The 23550-nt window shown below is 32.7% G+C and overlaps 1 protein-coding gene across 2 annotated transcripts in view; it reads left to right on the forward strand.

Annotated features, from left to right (window-relative positions):
• The first annotated feature begins 216 nt into the window (after window positions 1–216).
• The window catches only part of LOC106458529 (calcitonin gene-related peptide type 1 receptor-like), a 42240-nt gene continuing 18906 nt past the window's right edge, over window positions 217–23550 (forward strand). For both annotated transcript variants that reach the window (XM_022384762.1, XM_022384763.1), the window contains exons 1-7: window positions 217–341; window positions 1080–1169; window positions 2786–2964; window positions 3607–3797; window positions 10277–10402; window positions 15044–15138; window positions 20331–20422. In XM_022384762.1, coding sequence (XP_022240470.1) covers window positions 1128–1169; window positions 2786–2964; window positions 3607–3797; window positions 10277–10402; window positions 15044–15138; window positions 20331–20422 — 725 coding nt within the window. In that variant the 5' untranslated portion in view covers window positions 217–341; window positions 1080–1127. The remainder of the gene's footprint in view (window positions 342–1079; window positions 1170–2785; window positions 2965–3606; window positions 3798–10276; window positions 10403–15043; window positions 15139–20330; window positions 20423–23550) is intronic.

Raw genomic sequence — 23550 nt, forward strand, 5'->3', positions numbered from 1 at the left:
AAATCTTCCTGTTACGAAAGGTAATATGTTTTTTTATTTACCAAAGCTTTTATGGTTATGAAAAACATTCAGTCGATTGTCCTCTAACAATGTTGCTGCTTGCCATCTGTTGGCGAGAACTGGAACTTGTGTAGCTAACAAATTTTTCTAACGTATGACAGTGTCTCTCAGGTTAACGCAGGTAGTCAGTAGCTTCTCCTCCTACTCCTTTGTGTCTGGTCAACTAACCATTACCTTAAACTTCCCAAATGCCTGTCGTTGTTTTTTACCCTTTCCGTGTGGAAGTGTTTGCGTTGAAAATATTTGCAAGATCTTCAAATTCTATCTCATGTGTTTAGCAGGTGCGTATACATACATATATATATATGAAATGTGTAAGTTCATTCTGTAAGTTTATCATATTAAGAAAAACTGAGTTGTCTTATTTACCTTTAATTATCGTACATGCATATCGTTGCAGTTGAACGTAATTTTAAAATTTGTCATATAACAAGTTGTTTGTTAAACCTTTTTCTCTGTGTGTTGCACAGAAAACTATAGTTATAGTAGGTTTTTTATTAATAATGGTATTAATTTTAGTTAATATGTTTCTTTTCAGGATATTGAATATTAAACGTGGTTACTTAATCACCTTGATTTTTTCAAACGATTATTTTATTATCTCGTTATTAATGGTCAAATATATTCTATAGCGATCTCGAAGTACTAACTGTATCTTAAAACAAAAATGTTTCATTAATAATTTCATTATTCTATGTGGATCGCAAACGTTCACTTGCTTCTAACGTAGAGCACAGAGCCTCATTAGATAAGTTTTATTAATCGTTATAATGTTTCTTTTAGTTAATGAAGCATTGTATTCAAAAATACGTTACTTACTCGGTGATTGTGATTTAATAGAATACAAAGAAGTCCCGAGAGTGTAAACTAAGTTTTATCACAGCTAAAACTTGGTTAAAATATTGTAGTTTTTAACCTAATTCTGGTAATATATAATCAACGTTAAAGGCGACTCTGTTTAAACTTTTTAGTTTTCTGTAATATTAACAATTATGATTTGTTTATCAATCTTTTTCCAGATGGCATGCAACTAATCCATTACAATCATAACTAAATATTTTCTCTTCATGTATGATCAAATGACTCTACTTACAGCTCTTACAATACAGGTAAGTAAGGTTTTCCATAACCGCGTTTTGTATAGTATAGGGTATATCAGGCTATTTTATGCATTTCAACACGAATTTGTTTGTACTTATCTTCAGTTCATCACTTACCTATTTAGTGGCTCATGCATAAATTATTAAATGTCCAAACTTAATAAAAGTAGTGCAGATTATTACCTAATACTAAACTCAAACTGTTTATTTGACATTATTTTATGTTTCGTTTAATTAAAAACTCAAACAATAAAAACTATTTATCGTCAACAAATCAAATTTTTTTTATTTTTAAGATCCTATTCAATGATGTACAATTGGATTCGGATCTTTCCTTCTGTCTCAAGAGTCCTTTGTAATTCCATCATTTTGTCACTTGTAATTTTTACACGGCTATCTATCCAAGAAGAATATAACACATTGACTAACCGTATTATGTTACTTGGATAACTAACTACCTATCCAAAAAAAAATACTGTCTACACAAAATATAGCTTATACAGAATATTAAATCAGTAATAGTAAAATAACTTTGTAGCAACGGCGGATAGTTCAGAAGTATAATTATTTTTCAGAACTATCGGTAACTTTATTCATTGAAAGTGGGAAACAAAACTAACTTTTAAATACAGATTGAAATAAATTTAGGGGATAACGTAAAACGCTACCCTTTCAAATACATAAGTGTAGCAATAATATTTTTTGTTTGTTCTTAAGCACAATGGGATGGCTGTCTGTGCTGTGCCCAACACGAATATCAAAACCCGGCTTTTAGTGATAACCCTTCAGACTTACCGCTGACCTACTGGCGGAAACATTTTGTTTGTATTTTGCGCAAAACTACTCAATAGGCTATAACTTTCGTTTTGTCTACCCCGCATTTGTATCATTGAATAAAACCAACATATTACTATTTTTCATTTGTGCCGTGCACAACTTCAAATAATTGGTTTTACTTATTTGAGTATAGAAATTATTTGGATTTCTTCATTCCATTCAAATCCCAGAGAGAGCCCCCGCAGTGGCACAGCGGTATGTCTGCGGACTTACAACGCTAGAATCCGGGTTTCGATACCCGTGGTGGGCAAAGCACAAATAGCCCATTGTGTAGTTTTGTGCTTAATTACAAACAAACAAAAACCAGAACGTAACATGTTCACACAAAAAAACGCACATTTTGAATACTTTAGTTTTCAAACTTACCTTTTGATTTCTTAATGATTGTATTACAGCTAGAAAATCAGCTGTTAAAGGAATTAATATGCAATTGATATTTATTTTTGAACATGATATAGCGTAAACCGTATTTAACGTTATAACACTTGCCGTTTAATCAGCCACTATCATTACACAGAGATGCATATCAACTGATCATTTTTACATATAGATACAGATAGAAGTTATGATTGAATTAAAGAAGAAAGCAATAAAAACTATAACTACAGTTTCTACTTTATAGCCTTTAACTTATATATTTAACAAATTGTATGATATGAACAAAAGTTTTTGATGAAAAATGCATATCTGGTTTGACTTCTTGAATCTTAGGCTTATTAGCGTTAACGCACAAGATCTTATGCTTGTTATCTATAAAAAAAATAATAAACATCCATCTTCTTCACCAGCTAATCCTTACTGTTGGAGGTTTAAATAACCACACCATCACAACTAATCCACTTTACTGTCGTACTGAGAGATCTCTTGGTGCATATTTGTCTTTGGCGCGTTATCACGATGACACTTGTGCTCGTTGTTACCACTATATGCCAAGGTGGGCCTTCGTGAACAACACAAAACCTTTTCGGTGAGAGCAAGCTGCTTCTTTATATTATTTATCTTCTTACGCTCTAAGAATAGTTTAATGTTTTCCCTGTTTGTTTGTTTTTTGGAAATTATAAAAAATTATTAATAATGATTTTTGAAATATCAAGTCGTATAAGTAGTTGGAAAGTTGCTCATTTGAAACGTTGTCAAAGAGTCATTTTTTTTAGAAAATAACATAAAAGCAAAAAGTAATGGCTAGTCTTCCCTCATTATATCTGTCTCCCTAGATTGAATATAGATTTATCACAAACAATCAGTAATAATTATAAGTTGAGTTGCGAAATTCTAAACGAGTTCCTTCATAAGAAGTACTGACCACAAAGAAAATATCTGTTACAAGAAGCTATTTATATGCAAATTTAACTTTAATATTGCGAATAAATACGAGCGTCTCTAATGTAATTGTACTGCGTAACAATTTAGTATTTCAGGAAATGTATCATGTATGGTTTGAGTAAATTGCAGTGAGATGCTATGAAACATTACTTTACCTTTTGTGTCTCTGTGTTGCTCTATTTGTGCCTGCTTTTATATATTTATTCGTCGCTTTATTTGTTTCCATCCTTCTATGTATAAAAGTTGGTTTTATTATGTTTTAAAAATTGGAATCTTGTTAAAATAGTTACCTAGGGATAATTGGTCAACTCTACGAGCCTTTTGCCAAAGTTTTATTTCATCCACAACCAAGGAATCGTTCTCATCCAATCTTTGCTACTTTCAAATCCAGCCGGTATGTCGACTTATGGCTGTCCTGTTGTAAAGCCGCAGTAGAATGCTGTCATACAATGTTATCTACGCCTGAATGGCAATCAGGTAGGTTTCCAGTGAAATCTCTCAACAGCATTTCAAAAATAACATGATACTTACTGGCCTAAGAGTAGATTTCGGTTTGGTATTTTTTTGTACAGGTAAATTAGATATTTGAGAGAAACGCTACTTCCATATGCATATAATGTTGGGAAAGGGAAGTCTGAACTTTCAAAATCAGTTTCACAACTTAATCTTGCTAAATTCTGCACGTCTTATTTGTATCACTAAATTACATGTTGTCGTCTCTAGTTTTAGGCTTGACATGGCCTCGTGGCTAGAGCACTCGACTCGCATCCCCTTCCTGAACATCATTACCCTTTGGGGGCAATAAAATATAACGACCAATTTGTGGATGTGTTTTAACTTATCAAAATTTAATAAACACCTTTATGTCATCCCGTTGAATCAAAATAATTTTTGAAAAGCCAATTTTCAGAGTATCGTTTATGTCGCTTTGTGCTAGTAAAATATGTTACATTTTTATATTTCAAAGCAAATGCACGTGCAATAAGCATGTTTGAACATGTTTTGTTTTTATTTGAGTTTCGAGTAGGTTTACTGTGCAATTTTCAAATTTTTATTATACAAATTCAATATTTTGTTAAATTCTGTTAACAAGTGCATAAACAGGGATGACAAATTCAAGCTTTTGAAGGAGGGATTTTATAAAGTCGTTCTGCTGTTAGTAAGGGTATAAACAGGGATGACTAATTCAAACTCACGAAAACAAGACAAGTACTCACAGTATCAACATTGCCGGATATGATTTTTAGTTTTAAAAGACTTTGTGTGGTTAGATAAGAATACGACCTGAGTGAAATACAACAATTCTATATTTTTGTTGAATTTTGACACGTTCTCCTAGCATATAGATACTGAGTGAAATACAACAATTCTATATATTTTGTTGAATTTTGACACGTTCTCCTAGCATATAGATGCTGAATGAAATACAACAATTCTATATATTTTGTTGAATTTTGACACGTTCTCCTAGCATATAGATACTGAATGAAATACAACAATTCTATATATTTTGTTGAATTTTGACACGTTCTCCTAGCATATAGATATTTACATATCCCCTTTAATCACAATTACTTTCTGATGAAATAAACTAAAAAAACTCTTTCGTAATGTTATTGATTTTTGTAAAACTAGACACTAGATGGTACTGTTTTTCTCTTACATGTTAGTATTATCAATTTGAAAGGCAATTTATGCGCTAATAGACTAAATTGATACGAACTAATGATCAGAGAGCATTTGCCACCACAACGGTTTGTCCGCTTTGAACAGAATGAGGAATTGACGCGATCACAGCTGAAAATAAGGTAGTTTCAGTGACCCCCGCATGAACCTTCAAACATGTCTGTAATATGTGTCACATTATAGCCAATGTAATTAACTTCTTGGTAAAGGATGTTAAAAACGGGTTTATGGATATTTTGAGAGTAACCAGATGCGTTATATTAACAGGGCGGTCAACCGGCAACTTCAAGTTTGATGTAATGTACAAATTAAAACTGAAAGCAGCACCTGGCAACGTAACTGTACAATGAAAGCATAATAAATAGAAACCAAAATGTGTCTTATTTGTATACCACTCGCTAACCCCTGAAATACGAAATGTGTGAAGATACATTTCTACCACTTTATATCAACATAAATAAACACTTTATTCTTTTTCTCATACAATATATCTTTATTATTGTCTATTTTGTTTGTTTTTTATTAAGCACAAAACTACATAATGGGCTATCTGTGCTATACCTGCCACGAGTATCGAAACCCGGTGTTTTTAGCATTATGTCTTCAGACTTGCTGCTGAGCCCACATTGACGCATTAGGAGTATTATTGTTTTTTATAAATGCGCCAAACCTGTTTTAATTATTTGAATAACGTATTCTTCAGAAACATAATACAATTCAATACATACCACAAAGTTACATCAAAATGTATCACTACTTATAGACACGCACCATACACACACACTAACATTATACATTCCCCACATATCTTTAGATGGACCTTCACCAAATTTGGTATTGAGGTTCATTGGGTCCATGGAGAGATACATTTAAATTTGCGGTTTCAGATTTAGTGTTTTGCAGTTTTTCTGGGCGTTTTTTGCAATTACATATAAGGGAAGCAACTTTTCATGTCCTACAATAACGGGTACTCCAGCTAGTGTATATATATATAGATTTAAATATTTATACATTTTCATCTGATCACACTTGTGCTCCAGTGTCGTCTGCCAGCAGGTCAAGGCGCAAACACAAAAATCAAATATTATGGTAGGTGCACATACACACACATAAAAAAGATGAATAATGAAAATACTGATTTCAGCATATACATCAACGAGACAAACCCAAATTACGCGGAGTCTGGAATAGTGGATGTAATTGCTCTCTTTTCACTCTCATGCCTACCCAGAGAATTACCCATGCTGTTGGTACCAGAGTAGCTTTGTATTCTTTGAGCATGAAAATAACCTTGAAACGTAATTCAATATAAGATTTTTTATCTAAACTGAAATATCTGAATAGACAAATGATATATATAAAATAGGACATATTTTCAATATAAACTACTTTGCATTTTATGATAGAGTTAAATTAAGAGAACGATATTAATGTGTTTTTTACATTACTCTATCGTTTCCACAGATCTCTATTTTTATGAGTTTCAACACAAATTTCAATTTCATTTTTTTCTTCACCAATGTTACATTTGTCTAGCATCATTTTTTGCGGCTAATGAATAAAATATACAAGAGAAGCTGGTTTATTTACTTTCAGCAGATTGTGGTCAATACTGGACAGAGATTTCTGACGACCAGAACTCATCTATGTACTTAATTTTATTTTTTAAGTTTTATAGCAGAAACCGAAGTCCACCGATATGTCATGGACGTCATTATGTTATAATGTTAACCATTACAAGTAATTTTCTTGCTTTAAAGGTTAATTCTCCTTCTGAGCTTTGTTTTAGAGTAATACACATTTAGAGCCAAATAGAGGTTTACCGGGAAGTTATAAAGATTAAATCTAAAATTAGATAAATTAGGCTGAATATTCTCGGTAATTGTGTAGTTACTTAAACTTCAAGTTTCGTGTACTTTTACCTTCGTACTCAAAGTACGTGAATATATCTGGGTTTCAAAATTTACACACTGTGGGAAAACTCACCAGTAAAGATGTTTCTTTCTCTTTGTAGACATATCTAAAAGGTATTCTTGAGTTACGCTTTTAAATAATACTTTAATATTCTGCTATTTAATCAAGGAATGAAATACTCGACATACTGATTATATCAAGCGACTCTTAGCATTATTCTTCAGTAACTTGTAAACTTACTTAAGATGTTTATAAATAGTTTTACACAACTTAAACCTTAATAACATTTTAGAAAAGAAAGATAAATGGCATATAGCAAAGTAACTATTGATTTATAAACTTGCAAGTTGTACTGCATGCCATGAGTTGTATCCTAACCCAAATGTGATTATTTTGTCACAAATAGTAGTCCGAAAATAGTAACTGTTCGGCAAAAAACACAGACCGTTTTATGGTATATGGAATTTAAGCTTATTGTTTACATGGAGTACACCATGTTTATCATCATAGATGAGCAGAATAGCGCAGTTCAATTAATCGATGGTATAAGCGCAGGGTCTGTGTATCGTAGTTTAGAAAAACTGTAGCAGAATTAACAAAGTAAAGACACAGTCGCCTCATTTAGTGAGGCTTTTCAACGAAGACCGTGCTGTTGGACTTGACATACCAAGGCGACAGTGCTTAAGATTTTAAAACGTATCTAAACATTAATGCACCAGCTGTGTGAAGAAGACCACGAGACTAGTGACGACTACCACGATATGCTTTTCGATTGCATTATCCCGTCCGACAGAACAGTTCTGTGCGAAAAGATGTAGTTTTCGGATATGGAGAGATGAGAACCCACACTTCGTTCCATCTCTGCAAACAGCCTAAGACATAACTGTCGAATATGTAGAGTATCCACACATATTTCATCTGTTTGAATATTCGAAGATGTAACTGTCGAATTTGGGGAAAGAAAATCTACACTTCATTCCATCTGTGTGAATACCCAAAAACTTAATTTTCGAATATGGGTAGATGACAAATATACATATTTCATCTGTTTGAATAGTCATAGACTGAATTGTTGGGTATGGGGAGAGAAGTACCCCCCACATTATTCCATCTGTGTGAATAGTAGTTACATATAGCTAATGTGGTTTTCACTCAGGATACTCCAACATCAATATGATATTTTATGTCAAACAACTAAAGAGAAGTGTAGAACAAAATGAATACCACTGTATATAGCCTTCATCGATCTCATGTATGTTGAACAGACATGGTCTTTTTACTGTTATGAAAAAATTGGATTATCCCTTCCACCCAAAATATAGTAATTGAACATCACTTGCTCATTACATCGAGGTATGATGGAAACTGTATTGTAAGAAGAATCTAATGCCTCTAATATCATCAATGAAATGAAACAGGGATGTATGTTAGCCCCTGCATTCTTCAACATTTATTTTTCATTCTTGCTTATTCATACATTTAAGAACTGCACTGATGCCATTTATCTTCAAACAGACTAGACTGAGGTTTGTTCAACATCACAAATTTAGGATGAAAAAGAAGGTGAAAGAGAGATTTGAGAGATTTTCTGTTTGTAGATGATGCGATCTTGGTTGCCCACAATGAATCTTCTCTGCAAAATCTTAGGAACAGCTTTTCTGCATCATGTAAGAGCTTTAGGTTGACAATTAGTCTCAAGAAAACTGTGGTCATGTACCAATGGATAGACGAATCAATATCCGACCTCACTTTGAATGATAAATCTCTTGGTGTTGTCGGCAGCTTTTGCTACTTGAGTTCTAGGATCATCAGAAATTTTCCCTTTCAGATGAAGTGACTAACAGAATCGGAAAATCAATCAAGAATTTTGGGCTTTTACAGAAATGAGCACGAAATAATAGCAAACTGTCAAGTAAGGTGAAGATTCGAACACATGAGACTTGAGTGCTATTATCAGGCTTTATGATTCAAGAAACAATGACTACATATACTAGGAATATCAAGAGACTGAACAAATTCTACGTGAGATGTCTTGGCCATATTAGAATGGAAGAAGACCGTCTTCCTAAGAATATTGTATACAGAGAGATTCGAGATGGCTCTAGAAAGTGGGGTCGCCCTTCATGGCGATACAAAGTCATGTGTGCAAAAATGATACGAAGTCGTTTAACATTAATGTAGAAAGCTGAAAGGAGCATGCAAAACACACGCACCTCCCAAAGGAACATCTGACACTGGGTAGAGCTCAGCATGAACCAGCTTTGATCCAGAGTAAAGCGAGAAAGACGAAAGCAACAAGTTATAAACTCAGATTCCAACTCGGACAGCACATAGATCTGTGAAATGTGTAACAAGCAATGTTGCTTTTGTATTGGACTTGTCAGTCACAAGCAGACTAATCAGGCACCTTGACTAGATCCCGGGGATCGATAGTTGCCAAAAAGACCCTACCTGTAGTGAACGTTGTATGAAGAAGTCGGTGATTTGAGGGTTAAATTATATTTTAGTGATGAAAATAACTTCTTTCTCATCGTTTATTGACTAGCAATTGCCAGCCACTCCCGTGTGACTTAATTTCTGCCTAAAATGTTTTTCTCAGCATGCTAGTTTTATTTATTTATTTTTTTAAATTTGCTATATTTTAGATAGCTATTGGTTTTCCTTCTTTATTTATTCTGATATTTCTAACTGTTTTTGGATTTACAATTACTTTTTGCAGTGGCTCTAGTTTCAGTATATTGTTTATAATGATTTATTTTTGAAACTTACTCTTTTTCCATACAAATAACGCTATTAGTGTCATGTGTCTCTTTTCATTCATATACAGAAGAATTTTTACACATTAGACCCCATTCCCTAATAACATTAACATGTCCTCTGTTTTCAGGGCGAGATAATAAAGAGAACACAGCGCTATATTAGGAAACGTATATAAATATGATAAACTTTTTACACTTGATTCAATTTGTAGTTCAATATGATGAAAGAAAAGTCAACTTCCAAAATCACTCAAGGTATCTGGTTTCTTTGATATTAACTTTATTAGGTTGAGGTTAAAAGCTGCAATATCCTATTATATTACAATTTAAGAATCTCTGCTTAATCCATACTAGAAGGTTTCAATGTATTAATCATAGCTCTTCCTAAGCGAATTTTTACATTACACGTATGGAAGTTGTCTTATCGACATATTATCCAATTGCAAACAGTAAACAATATGACAGTACATGATAAACATGTGTAACTATATACAACGAATAGATTTGTTAGCAAGAATATATTGTGTCTTGTCCTTGAAATTCTGAGTTATTACCATATCTTTTTCTCTCACATATTTTCCTATGCGCCTGCCCTAGATGTTCCTTACTGTCCACGAACTTGGGATGGTTGGCAGTGTTGGCCGGATACTCCTGCTGATCAAATGGCCTATATCCGCTGTCCTGACCATATTTATTTTAAAAACGAACCGCCACAGTGCCCACGTGAGTATAATTACTTCTTAACAGGTAATTTTGTTCTTGAAGTATTAGTTGACGTTAAAATTTAATTTCCTGATTTGTCACATAGATAGCGTTATCAATTTTTCAAAATTGTTTCAAATTATTGTATATATATGTTAGTTCAGAAGAAATATAATTGAATTTCGTGTTTTTATAGTTTTAATGGAAATCATGGATAATTTGTGAAGGTCTACAGCAAAATAACGCATTTTATATAAATCTGAAAGAAAGTTGGAGACTTCAGGAAATTTAAGGAAAAATTAAATACTTTCGGAAGTGTGCATGAAAGAAAATTATCCTTAAGGAATTGTTGACGAAACATAAAGTTTATGGAAAGATATTGGAAGATCTGAGGATACTTTATAAATCTGTACTAAAATATCAGAAACTCTGATATTGTATAAAAAGTAATTGAGTCCTCTATATTTATTCCCTTGTCGGCAATTCTTAAGTTTGTCAAGCCCTTTGTGCCCCCTTTTGGCTGCGGGGGTATATTTACGTCACTGCGTATGGCTATATACTTTATAGAAATCTACCGAAAGTTGTGATTTTTACAAAAATTTACTGAAAATCTGAACAATCTGTGGAGATTTAGGAAGAACTCATGTACTGTGCATAAATTTACCTTACGCCGATATTTACACAAAATTGCTACAATCTTGAAGGTCTATTTAAATCTACTGATATGTTAAATACTTTATAGGACTCTTATGACACTAAAACTTATCACAAAAATTTCTTGCAAAATCTAGATAATCAATCTTTAGAAATCTTTTAAGAAGCCACATAGTTTGTATAAATTTGGTTAGCATTGGAAGTTTTACAGAATTTACTGCAAATTAGAAAATATACGGAATCTACTGAGAATCCAGAATATTTACAGAATGGTATTCTCAGGTAAAATGATTACCTGCAGTTAAAAAAAAAAAACAACTGCCATAAAAATAGGTTCAGCAGAACAAACCTTACAGGGTTAAACTGAATTTTTACCTGATTATGTTGAAGAAGGAAACTGGATACACGATTCACAGTGAAACACAAATGTTTGTTGAATAAACATAGAATTTACGTTTGATATATAAACAGATTGATATTATAATCAGTACTTCAGTATAATATATTAATATTATAATCAGTACTTCAGTATAATAGATTAATATTATAATCAGTACTTCAGTATAATAAATTAATATTATAATCAGTACTTTAGTATAATAGATTAATATTATAATCAGTATTTTAGTATAATAAATTAATATTATAATCAGTACTTCAGTATAATAGATTAATATTATAATCAGTACTTCAGTATAATAGATTAATATTATAATCAGTACTTCAGTATAATAGATTAATATTATAATCAGTACTTCAGTATAATAGATTAATATTATAATCAGTACTTCAGTATAATAGATTAATATTATAATCAGTACTTCAGTATAATATCTAGCTTCGCTAGTCTATTTACTCAAGAATCATAGGATACGATAACAACATAAACTCATTTAATGTATGTGTACACAGAGGACGATTACACTTAATTCTCTCTTCCTTTTTTTTCTCTTTTAGAAAGAGTTATGTTGGCCTTTCATGGTTTGGTGGGTAGGGCAATGATTCGTAATGTACGGACCGAATCCCATCACCGAACATGCTAGTCCTTTCAGCCTTGGGGACGTTATAAGGTGACGTTGATAAAACAATATCCCAAGAGTGGTGGTGGGTGGTGTTGATTTATTCCCTTCCAACCAGTCTGAAAACTTTCAAAATTAGAAACGGCTAGCGCATATAGCCCTCGAGTAGCTTTGTACAAAACTAAAAACGTTAAAAACAAATAAGATTTATACCAGGTAAGAATCTGTGTAAGACTGAGAGCCAAACAAAAGGAAGAAAACAGAAATGCAGATATTTCTAAGCTTTTACACGGATGAATCGATTAGAGAACACATTAATACAGCAAACCGGGCCCGTGGGAAAGTCCAGAATTATCAGGGAGAAATGACCCTTGACAATGTGTGACTAACAGAATAATAAGGTCAGGGCAGTCAGATATCAATGCAAAAATGCTCAACTTGTCCATCAGCGCACTTAAATGCGAAAAATGTTTGAACTACAAAAGAAATAAACACGTAATCAATCTCTCACCAGCAACAGAAAACTTCCGAATTTTCAGACCCTCACAGTAATATGTTAAATAGCTAGCTAATATACTGAAAGACTGTTCAGTTGTTCATACATGAGTCTCTCTAGTTAAGTTCCTATTTACATATTAGTTTTCCCCGTTTTCCGCTTATGATTGTCGTTAAAATGCTTGAAATATGTTTCCATTTATGCGTTTTTTTACGTATTACAATTTCTAATGGTCTGAAACCGAAATAAATGATAATTTAAATTTAGTAGTTAAATAAATATCGATATATCTCCAATTTATGATATTTGCCAACAAAATTTGTACACACAATTTTCTTATTTTTTAACACAAATATATTTTAATACGCAAACAGTAATACAAGTTAAAATAACAGTAATTACAAATAGTTATTACAAACAATAATTTATATACAAAAGCTTTACAAACTTGCAAGCAATATAAAGTTTTCTTTCTTGATGTCTTGTCGAGGGTTCACGATGAGCGAGTTAATTTCGAGTTGATGTAGGTACAATTCACTTAATAGGGAACTATCTAGCTCTGTAGTTCTCAATGATCACTGGTCGAGTTTCTCTTACCCACTGCAGTTATGTAATATCTTCGTAATAGTACTAATGTCCGATGTGAATCCACTGAAGTTAAATGATTTGTAATGTTCGAACTTTGTGAATATTCCTGGTCAAATATATGAAGTTTCCCGATTAATAAGCGTTATAACAATCACAGTTATAGCTTCCAAAGTTTATAACACATTGACTATATGCAAACCAATAAAGATACTCTTTTTTTTTTGGCGCGTCGCGTTGGTTGTATTTATAGGCGTGTAGAGAGTTTCTCGAAAATTCAGATTACGTAACAATACTGACGCTAACACTATCGTTTACGTACACATATATTGTTGATTCTTACACTCGAGAATCGTCTACAACCTTAGAAAATAGACGGGAGTTTCGCAATTCATATTCAACACTATAAGCTATGTATTCAAATTCGATGACGAGGAACCCACTTTGAGACTAATAATGGCTGGAGATGGCTTGAATGGGTAATGAAGCAAAACATTCAAGCCGTCTCCAGCCATTATAAGCTATGTATGTTTCTAAATATAAACTTAATCTGAGCAAACGTCGATATTAAAATAAATATATAATAATAAATCCGTCCCAGGTTTCATACGTTGGTAACACATTCTTAAATTAGTATCAAGTTTATGCTTTCCTGTGAATTCTCGGCCCAGCATGGTTGGTTAGGGCGCTTGACTCGCAATCTGAGAGTCGTGAGTTCGAATCCTCGTCCCACCAAACATGCTCGCCTTTTCAGCCGTGGGGGCATTATAGTGTGACTGTCAATCCCACTATTCTATAGCGAAAGAGTAGCCCAAAAGTTGGCGGTGGGTGGTGATGATGGCCTTCCCTCTAGTCCTTCATTGCTAAATTAGAGACGGCTAGCGCAGATAGCCCTCGTGTAGCTTTGCGTGAAATTCAAACAAACTGTGAATCCTTTATCTATCTATTTATATTTTACAATATACTTTACGTATTTCTGTTATTTGTGTATTTTTTGTTTGTAAGCACAGGGCTACACACCGCGATTACCTAAACCCAATAGTTAACGTTGTAAACCTTCAAATACTGCTAAGCCATCTGGAGACCATGTTTTTCTTGTTTTGTATTTAGGCAGAGTTTGGTTACGTACTGTTTTTTGTGTTTTATATAATTTAAATATGATTGTTCGTTATATACAAAACACGAATTACATGTAATCGTTAGTTTTTTTATTCGTTATATATCTTTGAGGCCTTATAACTTGCATTAATTTTATTCACGTCTCGATAGTTGAGATAACAAGTTTAGTATCTACTGTATTGTAGTTTTATCGAACTTTTAAAGAGCTTTCTGCAACTTTTATCGAACTGGTGACATAACATCTTAAACAACTATACATACCATTAGAAGGAATACAATGTTAAAATCATTACATAAGAAATGGTGATTAAAACAGGGACTTTCCCTAAAAAAAGGCTCTACATATAGTTCTTTGTTCTATGACACCATTTTCAGGAGTAACGGGAAAAATATGGTTGGGACTTACATACCCACATAATTATTTATATTCCTATAACGCCATCTAGGCTTAAACTTACCGTTGCTCCTGAATATGGTGTCATAAAACTACGAAACATATGTAGAATCTTTTTAGTGCAAGTCGCTGTTTTAATAACTATTCATTGTGTAATGATTGTAACATTGTATTCCTTTTTTATTGTATATATATAGATGTTTTATACAAGTTTTGTTTTAAATTATTTATCTTAGACAACGTTGATTTGTTTTCTACACTACTATTCCCTCTACAATGGTTCATATGGGAAAAAGCAAGAAAACAGAGTGCATCAATATGAATAAACCATTAAGAAACGCCAATCTTATAAATAAGACGTAATTTAGTACAAAGTCTATGATAACTTTTCCTAGGTTACGCCATGAAAATGTGTAGGCCAAACGGTACTTGGTTCGTTAGCAAGCAGTCAAAGGAATGGACTGACTACAGCCACTGTGGAATTGTTGATGTAAGTAAAGATTTCTTAAGAGTTGTATCAGTTGGAGGAGAATTACACTATGGGTTTCAATGGTATATGTCAAATCAACGATTAAACGTTTCGACTTTAAAGTATGAAGGTCATTTGACCGAAACGTGGCGACATATTTTTCTTTCTCTGAGAACGATTTAAAACTTTTATTTCAGATTTCATCACTATTTAACTGTATTTGTGTTTCACTGGTGTTATAAGATAAAGTTAGGACTGCTTTTGCGAATGATCATTTGCATTTTGAAGTTCACTGCCTGATGTAAGACGTGTTGTGTAGTCCTTGTTTAGACGTAGGAAAAGTCATTTATGTCTCTTTAATTCCCCAGTTTTGGACAGCTTCATTGGGTGATGAACAGTACAGAATTTGCCGAATATACACATAATAATGTCAGTTGATGATGAAGTACTCTCGATAATATTTGTTTAATCATATTAGTACTTTACAAACATCAATTGATAAAAGAACATAGTTTGATGGCCTTGATTAGTGACAAGTAGAAAAATATTCTAAACTTGAAAGCTACCAGTTTCTCAAGTTGTGGAGGCTAATTACATTCCTCATGACTATGTTTGTTTGGGTTCCGATTCCTTTGTTCTAAACCTGTATACCAGACACATAATACCAATATACTCATGGTTCCGAGACTATTTTCACCTTGCTATACATGGTGGTTCTCTATTATTTATTTCTTTCTGACCCAAACTTTACCATTTCTCCTAAAAACAACGGAAGCAAAGAACTTAAATATACCTTATATTTCTATTAATACAACAAAAGATTAATTATTATAATTCATTACATGTTTCCATATTGAGGCATAAAGTGCGACACAATTTAAAGGTTACGACACTTAACAGCAACAACATACCAAAGAGAAATTTAAAAGAATTGCAATTTTTGCCATACGGCAATGATGCAGTGAACCAATTATACACACTTCCAAGTTTTAAGGTTCTTCTACCTTAAACTATCGCCACTTTTTTTTACTATCTCTTACGACAGTGTCTAGCTATCTTTGTTTGCTATTCCTTCTTACGTAACACAGAGAATAAAAAATGTTTTTAGCAAGCAGAATAAAACATTGGATAAACACCAGCACATTGAATTTGTTCACATTTTGTCGTGTTATCGTTGTGAGGTTTCATTTCCTGAGTTAGCTTATGATAAATTGATCAAGGGCTAGTTTAGAACAAAAATACTATATAGATTTTAAAAAAGGAAGTCTTATTTCGCTCTGTGTTTTTTTTTTCAAGGAAAAACTGCAGAATTAGGTATCTGTACAGTGCCCACAGTGGGAACCGAATCCAGAATTTTAACATTATGAGCCATCAAGCGTTCTTCTTAGTGACAATAACGTAAAGGACTATTCGAAATGCCCAGTCTTTACTTGTAGTTTTACGGAAACATCTGAGCTAAACTGCCAAGTTTTGATTCATAATTGTTATACTTCATTATTATTCTAATACTGTGTGTCTTTCTATAAGTTATACGTACATTACTGTCCTCTTTTCCCAAGAAAGTATTTTTGTGCTAAAAATCAAATCTGAAAGCTACAAACATTCCAAAATACACTATTTCATTTATGCACTTATAAAAGAGACTTACAGCAATATATTTAAAGATATATTTGTTTCACAAGTGATATTGTTTTATCTATTTACCTAGGCAATATCAGATCAAGTACGTAGACAGGTTGCAGTATAGTTTGGGTCAATGAAAAACTATTTTACTTTTGGTTGTACTTTTTCATTTCACTAATTCTTTCTCAACTTCTGTTTTTTTTATTTTACTAAATTAAAAAGTTAAAGAAGGATGTCATGCGCATAGTCTAAAGCTAGAACATTTATATTGCAAACATGCGACTGAAGGTTCCTTAACCTTAGATACTGAATGAATTTCGTTGCTAAAAATGCAGCGTACTGAACATTCAAGTGTACTTTATTTTTTTATGCTTAGACCTAAAAACTGAGATTCCAGAAATTCATTGTAATATCAGATCCTCTTTCCCACATAATTTTAAAGGTATTAAACCTTATATGTTTGAATTGCCTTAGCTAACAATAATACAGTCAGAGAATTTATTTCTTTAGTGATTAACTTATCTGTTTGAAACCTTATCACATTTTATTTATTTTTTTCATACGTTTCATTCTACTGTTAGTAGAATAAGTAATCACTAAAACTAATTTATTTAGTATTATATTGTTAGATGAAACTGTACCTCATAATAAGTTCCACAGATTTTGCTGAAAACCAAAAATTTACGAAATAATATATTTTTGAACACCCCGAATTTAACCCCAAAATGATTTTTAATATTAAAAAAAACTGGATATTTGCTGCTGTGGCATGCTAAGATATACTTCTCCTTCCTGAACTCAGAAACTTCTTAGGCTTGCACTTTTAAGATTAACCTTAAAAGAACATAATCAATTGGCTAATTAATTGAGGCGTATTTTTCGTAATTATCTCTCCTTACAATATACAAGACGCCATGACATTTACGTGTGAAATACTCAGAGGAAACCTCTATTAAATAATAAGGTTCCAAAAGTCAAACAAAACAAGAACAAGTTAACACATTGTGAAATTAACTGTAAATAGAAGTACACTTAAATCAGAAATACAATGAAATAAAATGCAAATGAGCTCAAAATAAACAGAGCTAAGAATCATGTAATATAAATAGACTGGACAGTACAAAACCCCAAATAATCAAAACACTTTGTTCAAAATAAACTCAAAATCATACAAATCGTGATACAAAATTGATTGGCTTAAATAACTTGTGTTTCAGAGTACACGAGTTAAATATTAAGTGAATAAAATAAGTAAAATCATGCTTAATTTATCATACACACATATTCATAAGACATCAGCAGTTTGAGTGATCTTGAGTACAAATACTAAACCTACTGGATTATAATAAATGCATAATTACTTTCATAAGACCATCTCAAGAGAACACAAAATAAATTATTGTAGTTAACATAAAACGAGTGCATAACAACTACTCGTTCAGAAATAATATTAAGAATGAATGTTCAGTAATATCCCCAACTTGTAAAAATTGTTTAGTTCTATAAACTTAGATCAAACCAAATTATTTTTGTCTGGGAAATTGAACTCTTATACATTTTAAGTTTCTGCACATAAATATGTATATATAAGTTAATATAAGTTTTAACCACAGATGTATCAATACACATTCATATATTTTATATGAATTACACTACATGATGTACATACATACATTCCTGATCATTCAAGTCGATCAGCCATTTACTGATACATTTTCCACTGATATAGTGAGTTACCTACCGTACGACTAACGATGGTAATGTTTAACTTCCACTGTAAATGTAAGCTGTTGACTTATAGTTACTTATTTGGTCACACACACTCCAGTTTGTTCATGTCTACAATTTTACTGTTACCGGCATTAGTATCCAATATTACTGAATAATGATGAAGATAAGCCGATACTGGTTCTTCAATCAAAGCCTGTTTTAGGGCCTTGGATGAGTGATAGCATTCATCTCTCCATCCAAAGTGTGTATCAGCTTTAGTCAATGAAAACAGTGGTGTGAGTATCTTTAAAAAGTTGACCTAAAACTACTGATAACATAATGTAAAATCTGCATATATGCAAACTTCTTGTTGGGCCTCAAGAAGGTCCAGTCCTGAACCACAGTGATGTTTAAGGGGATCAGTGGACCCCCCCCCCCCCCCAGTTCTTCCTAATACATGATAGAGATTTTCCATGTTTTTGCACATCAACATTTAATTTCCTGGTTTCAGTTTTAAGCTTGCATCTTTAAAATGCAGATATACCATTCTTTGGATCAGTGGCGGCCTAAAGCAAATCACAGAAAACAAAATGTCACTCAAATAGATGAAACGATGAGACGAGACATCTTTCTCATTGGGTTTATCCCTCCGGTTTAAGCTCAATAAATTTCTCTAAAGTAGCAGAAGAAGTTTCATAACACAGGCTGAATGCATGATGCAAAATTCATACATTTCTTCTAAACTACAGAATACAGTATTTTTATTGTTTAGTTTGACCTCTAAGTAGCCAAAACCTAGATCTAATATACTTAACCAAGGTGTGTCTTCCACTAAATACAGACAATAATCGATATGCAGCAAACAAAGTAAAAAATTTTCATCCCCTCCTTATTCTTCACATTCACAGTTAGAGGTGATCAGATACTCTCTGAAGAATGTTTTATCTTTTCTTTAACATCTCAACCTCAGTGCTGGCAATACCTCTGGTGTTTTATGTGATGGTATGTTATTATTGCCTTACCCAAGTGGCCATACGGCCTCTCAAACATATCAGAAAATTCAATGAACAACACATTGAGTCATTCTATCTGAATTGAGTTCATATTGTGAACATAACCCTCAATCAGTAACTTAAAGTGCTCTGTTTGTTTTAGATATAGAACAACTTCGATGACGCCGACTACACAGCTGATCGGCATCCTCCTCTGCTTCCATTTTAGCTGGAAGCTAATGGTCAGATATTCACAATTACAGATAAGTAGGGACATAAAGCCAGCGCTGGGACAGATAAATAATATAGTACTTATAGGCTGATTTATTTAAAGAAAATTGTATTCCACGTGTTAGTTATATCATCATAACATATTGTAACAATGTAACTTACCGTGTTTGCAACACATCACAGAAAAACACTTACATATTAATAATAAATACTCCAGGGGAATAACATTGTAATACTGAAAACTGTTTCTAATAAAGATAATGATTCCTGTGAATTATTTCAGTTCAAGGACTTCTTCAAGCAAGATGATCGTTATAGTTTAAAATCTTATTAAAGCTGAAATAGTTAAATTAAAATATTTTATCAGAAATGAATGTCGCCCTCAATTGTTAACAAATTAAACAACAAACTGAGTTATATAAAAGTGCCAGTAATGAAGTGTTTCATATTCTCAGGCTGTTGGTCAAAATTAAAAGCTAAAACAAAGATATTTCACATGGAAGAGACCGGAATTTCTTATGACATTTCCTTGTTATAGTTGATCTTGTTTAACAGTACAGAATTTGCCATTTACCTCAACATTTAGACCAATTGTACCATTTCATTATTTGATTTGAATGTCTTATTTTAGTTTTTGTTATTATTATTTTATTGCAGTCACTACGTAAACGTCTGTACTTCCACATCATTACGTTTGCTGTGTCCATAACCGCACTTGTTCCAGCTCTTGTTATTTTTTTCAGTTACAAGTAAGTGGTTCTAGAATAGGAAAATATTTCGAAAAGTAATTAATATTAAATTAATTATTTAATATCTTAATTTGATAGATAGACAAAGAGAGTAATGTTGTTTGGGGGATGGACAAGTAAAACTAGGGTACTAACTACACCATGGGAATAGTACCTTGTAAGATAGGTATCTGCCAAACTAGGCCCACACACAAGTGAGAATATATAACATGCCAGGCGTACAACCTATAATAATCATATGCCTGTACAAGAACTATTATAAAACTTCAATACTTTAGCTTTTAACTAAGCAGTATATTATAGTGAGATATCATTAATACCGAATTATTCAGACTAGTTAAAGCATGAGTGTTTTAGTGTTAACGTAAAGTTGTTTGTTATTAAGCACAAAGCTACACAATGGGCTATCTGTGCTCTGCCCACCACGGGTATCGAAACCCGGATTTTAGCGTTGTAACTCCGCATACATACCGCTGTGCCACTGGGGGACGTTAACGTAAAGTAGATTAATCGGGAAATGAGACATTTGTTATTAACCACATTACAAAAGGTTAGATATATTAGTGAAATAGTTAACTCTAGTATGGATATCAAAAACATGTTTTTATGGTCATGTTTAAATGGAATAATGTTATTTACAGAGTTATCAATTCTGAATCTATAACCAGAAATTTAAGGCTAATCAGGTCTTTCAAAGAAATTTTTATATAGCGAGAGTCATAAAATCAAATTTGTTCTGAAAGAGCGTTTTTTCAATTTTTAAAACATTTAGGTCATGAAAAAGTATGATAATTTTGTATCCCAATATCCTGAATGTTACATCATGTTTAATTTAATTACTGGTTCACAGTCTTGTTTAATAGGATGGCTGGATGTTTTATAATAGTTTTTACTGAGCTCCTGTTAAGCTTGGACTTAACTGGATTATATTCAGTTGGAAAATTGCATGTAAATATGATAATTCTGATAATGCTACAGATTTAGAAATTAATATTTTATAAGTCAAATGTTTAGTACTATTAATTACAACTTATCAATTACTTTATTTACAAGTAATTTTTTTCATATAAAAAAGTAGATCTTGCTTTAGCTATTTCTTTTATAATAAAACTGCTTTAAAATTGTTAAAGTTTATTTTTCAAACTAATAGCAAATCTAAAATATAAGTTTACAATGGAAATTTTTTACTTTTGTCTTAATTTATTCAAAATTGATCATTTTCATTCTGAACATTATAGGTAAATTACCTATACATTGAGTTTGATTATTTATTTATTTAATGATTTTCTATTAACTCCACAACTACACTTCTTAATTAAACTATCTATATTTATATCCTTTATCAAGATTTTTAAGAGATTATAATATTGTACAATTACTCTGTTAACAGTGATAATAAGTTTCAAATAGAATCTGAGAAATCATTATTAATAGAATTACAATATAAATTATCTTTGATATTAACGTTTAGTTATTCAAAACATCTTTACAGAGTGTTAATCGCATTTTTAATAATGATTTATGTATGCTAATACAACAACGTGTCATCACAATGCGAGTCGTGGTACTACACGCGACATATTCAGCATCTATATACCTGGTTCACAGAGAATTCCCCATCATTTCGCATGTAATACCGTCACGGTATATTTATTTTCCGGGTTTAATGTCACAGACCTCTCCGAGGAAAGATATTCGTACATAAAAATTGTTAAACGATGTATAACCAAATGACGCACTATTTAGAAGAATGGATCCTTTGGTATGTTTCTGTCGAAGCTGAAACATTCGCACAGAATGCGTTTAGAATAGCCGAGTCTCGAAACCACATCCAAGCCAATTCGAAACACCCCCATCAAAGTGAAGACAATCGCTACGAAAGAGAATCCCCCGATCTAAAAACCTTATTCTGCTAAATTTATACATATCTCTAGGAACTATTAACAAGATAAGAACAAGGCTTTGAAGTGGATGAAGACTCTCAAGCTTAGAACCATACCTCGAAAATAAATGCTGTTTGACTAGATCACAGAATAACCAGAATAACTTTCATGCCAGTTAAGTTTCTCTAGCACCTTTAATGAACTTTGTTCTTAGAAAGTCGAAGTCTACATAGAGTGGAAAAAGTGTCAAGACATGTACACGGCGTGGTCACAAGTAAATAGACACCACCTTTTCAGAAAAAATTAAAATTTTCAGTCATATTCACATGAATTCATATATTTATAATTTAAGTAATATATAGTAGATCTTCCTTTCGCTTCGTGGAGTTCGTTGATCCTTTGGGGCATCGTGAGAATCACCTCGTCTATTTTAGATTGTGGGATTTTCGCCCACTCTTGCTTCAAAACTTGGAGTAGCTCACTCTTCGATGTTGGTTTTTTGGTTGTTTCTAAAAGTGGCAGGAAGAAAATGGTATCCAGAAGTTGCCCTGGCCGAGCCAATCTCCTGACATGAACCCCATCGAAAACCTCTGGGCCATACTCGACCGGCAAGTCATTCCTCGGGTTTCGTGGACAAGAACACAACGTTGTTCCAGGAAGATGGAGTACCGTGTCACACTGTTAGAAACACCCTAAAGTGGCAAGAGTCCTTCCTCCAATATTTCGACGTATTTCGCAAAATTTATGTTGCCAACGCACTCCACTAAGCTCGATCTCCCACCAACCCAAACCATCACACTGAAACCACCATGCTTCACAGTTGGCTGCAATCTGTTGAGCCAAAACTCTTGGTAAGGCATTTTCCAGACCCATATCTTTCCACTGTCCAAAAATTGAGCGAATCTTGATTCGTCTGAGAACAATACGGTCTTCCAAAAGTCCAGAGGCTTGGTCATCATATCATTTGCCCACTTCTTTTGTCTGACTATGTTGGCAGGTCTTAATAAGGGCTTCCGTCTAGCTGCTCTGCAGCGATAACCCAATCTGTGGAGAATCCGTTGATTACAATTACAATTCGTGTAATTTTTTTCCTCACGTATTTGTTTTGTTTTTCTCATTGTATCTTTTAATATCATATCGAATAGTTAATATTTTCTGGTAAATATATTTTCTTTCATTTTTCTTGTTTGTTATTAAGCGCAAAGCTACACAGTGGGCTCTCTGCGCTCTCCCCACCTCGGATAT

This window comes from Limulus polyphemus, unplaced genomic scaffold, assembly GCF_000517525.1.
Source record: "Limulus polyphemus unplaced genomic scaffold, Limulus_polyphemus-2.1.2 Scaffold480, whole genome shotgun sequence".
Lineage (NCBI taxonomy): Eukaryota > Metazoa > Arthropoda > Merostomata > Xiphosura > Limulidae > Limulus > Limulus polyphemus.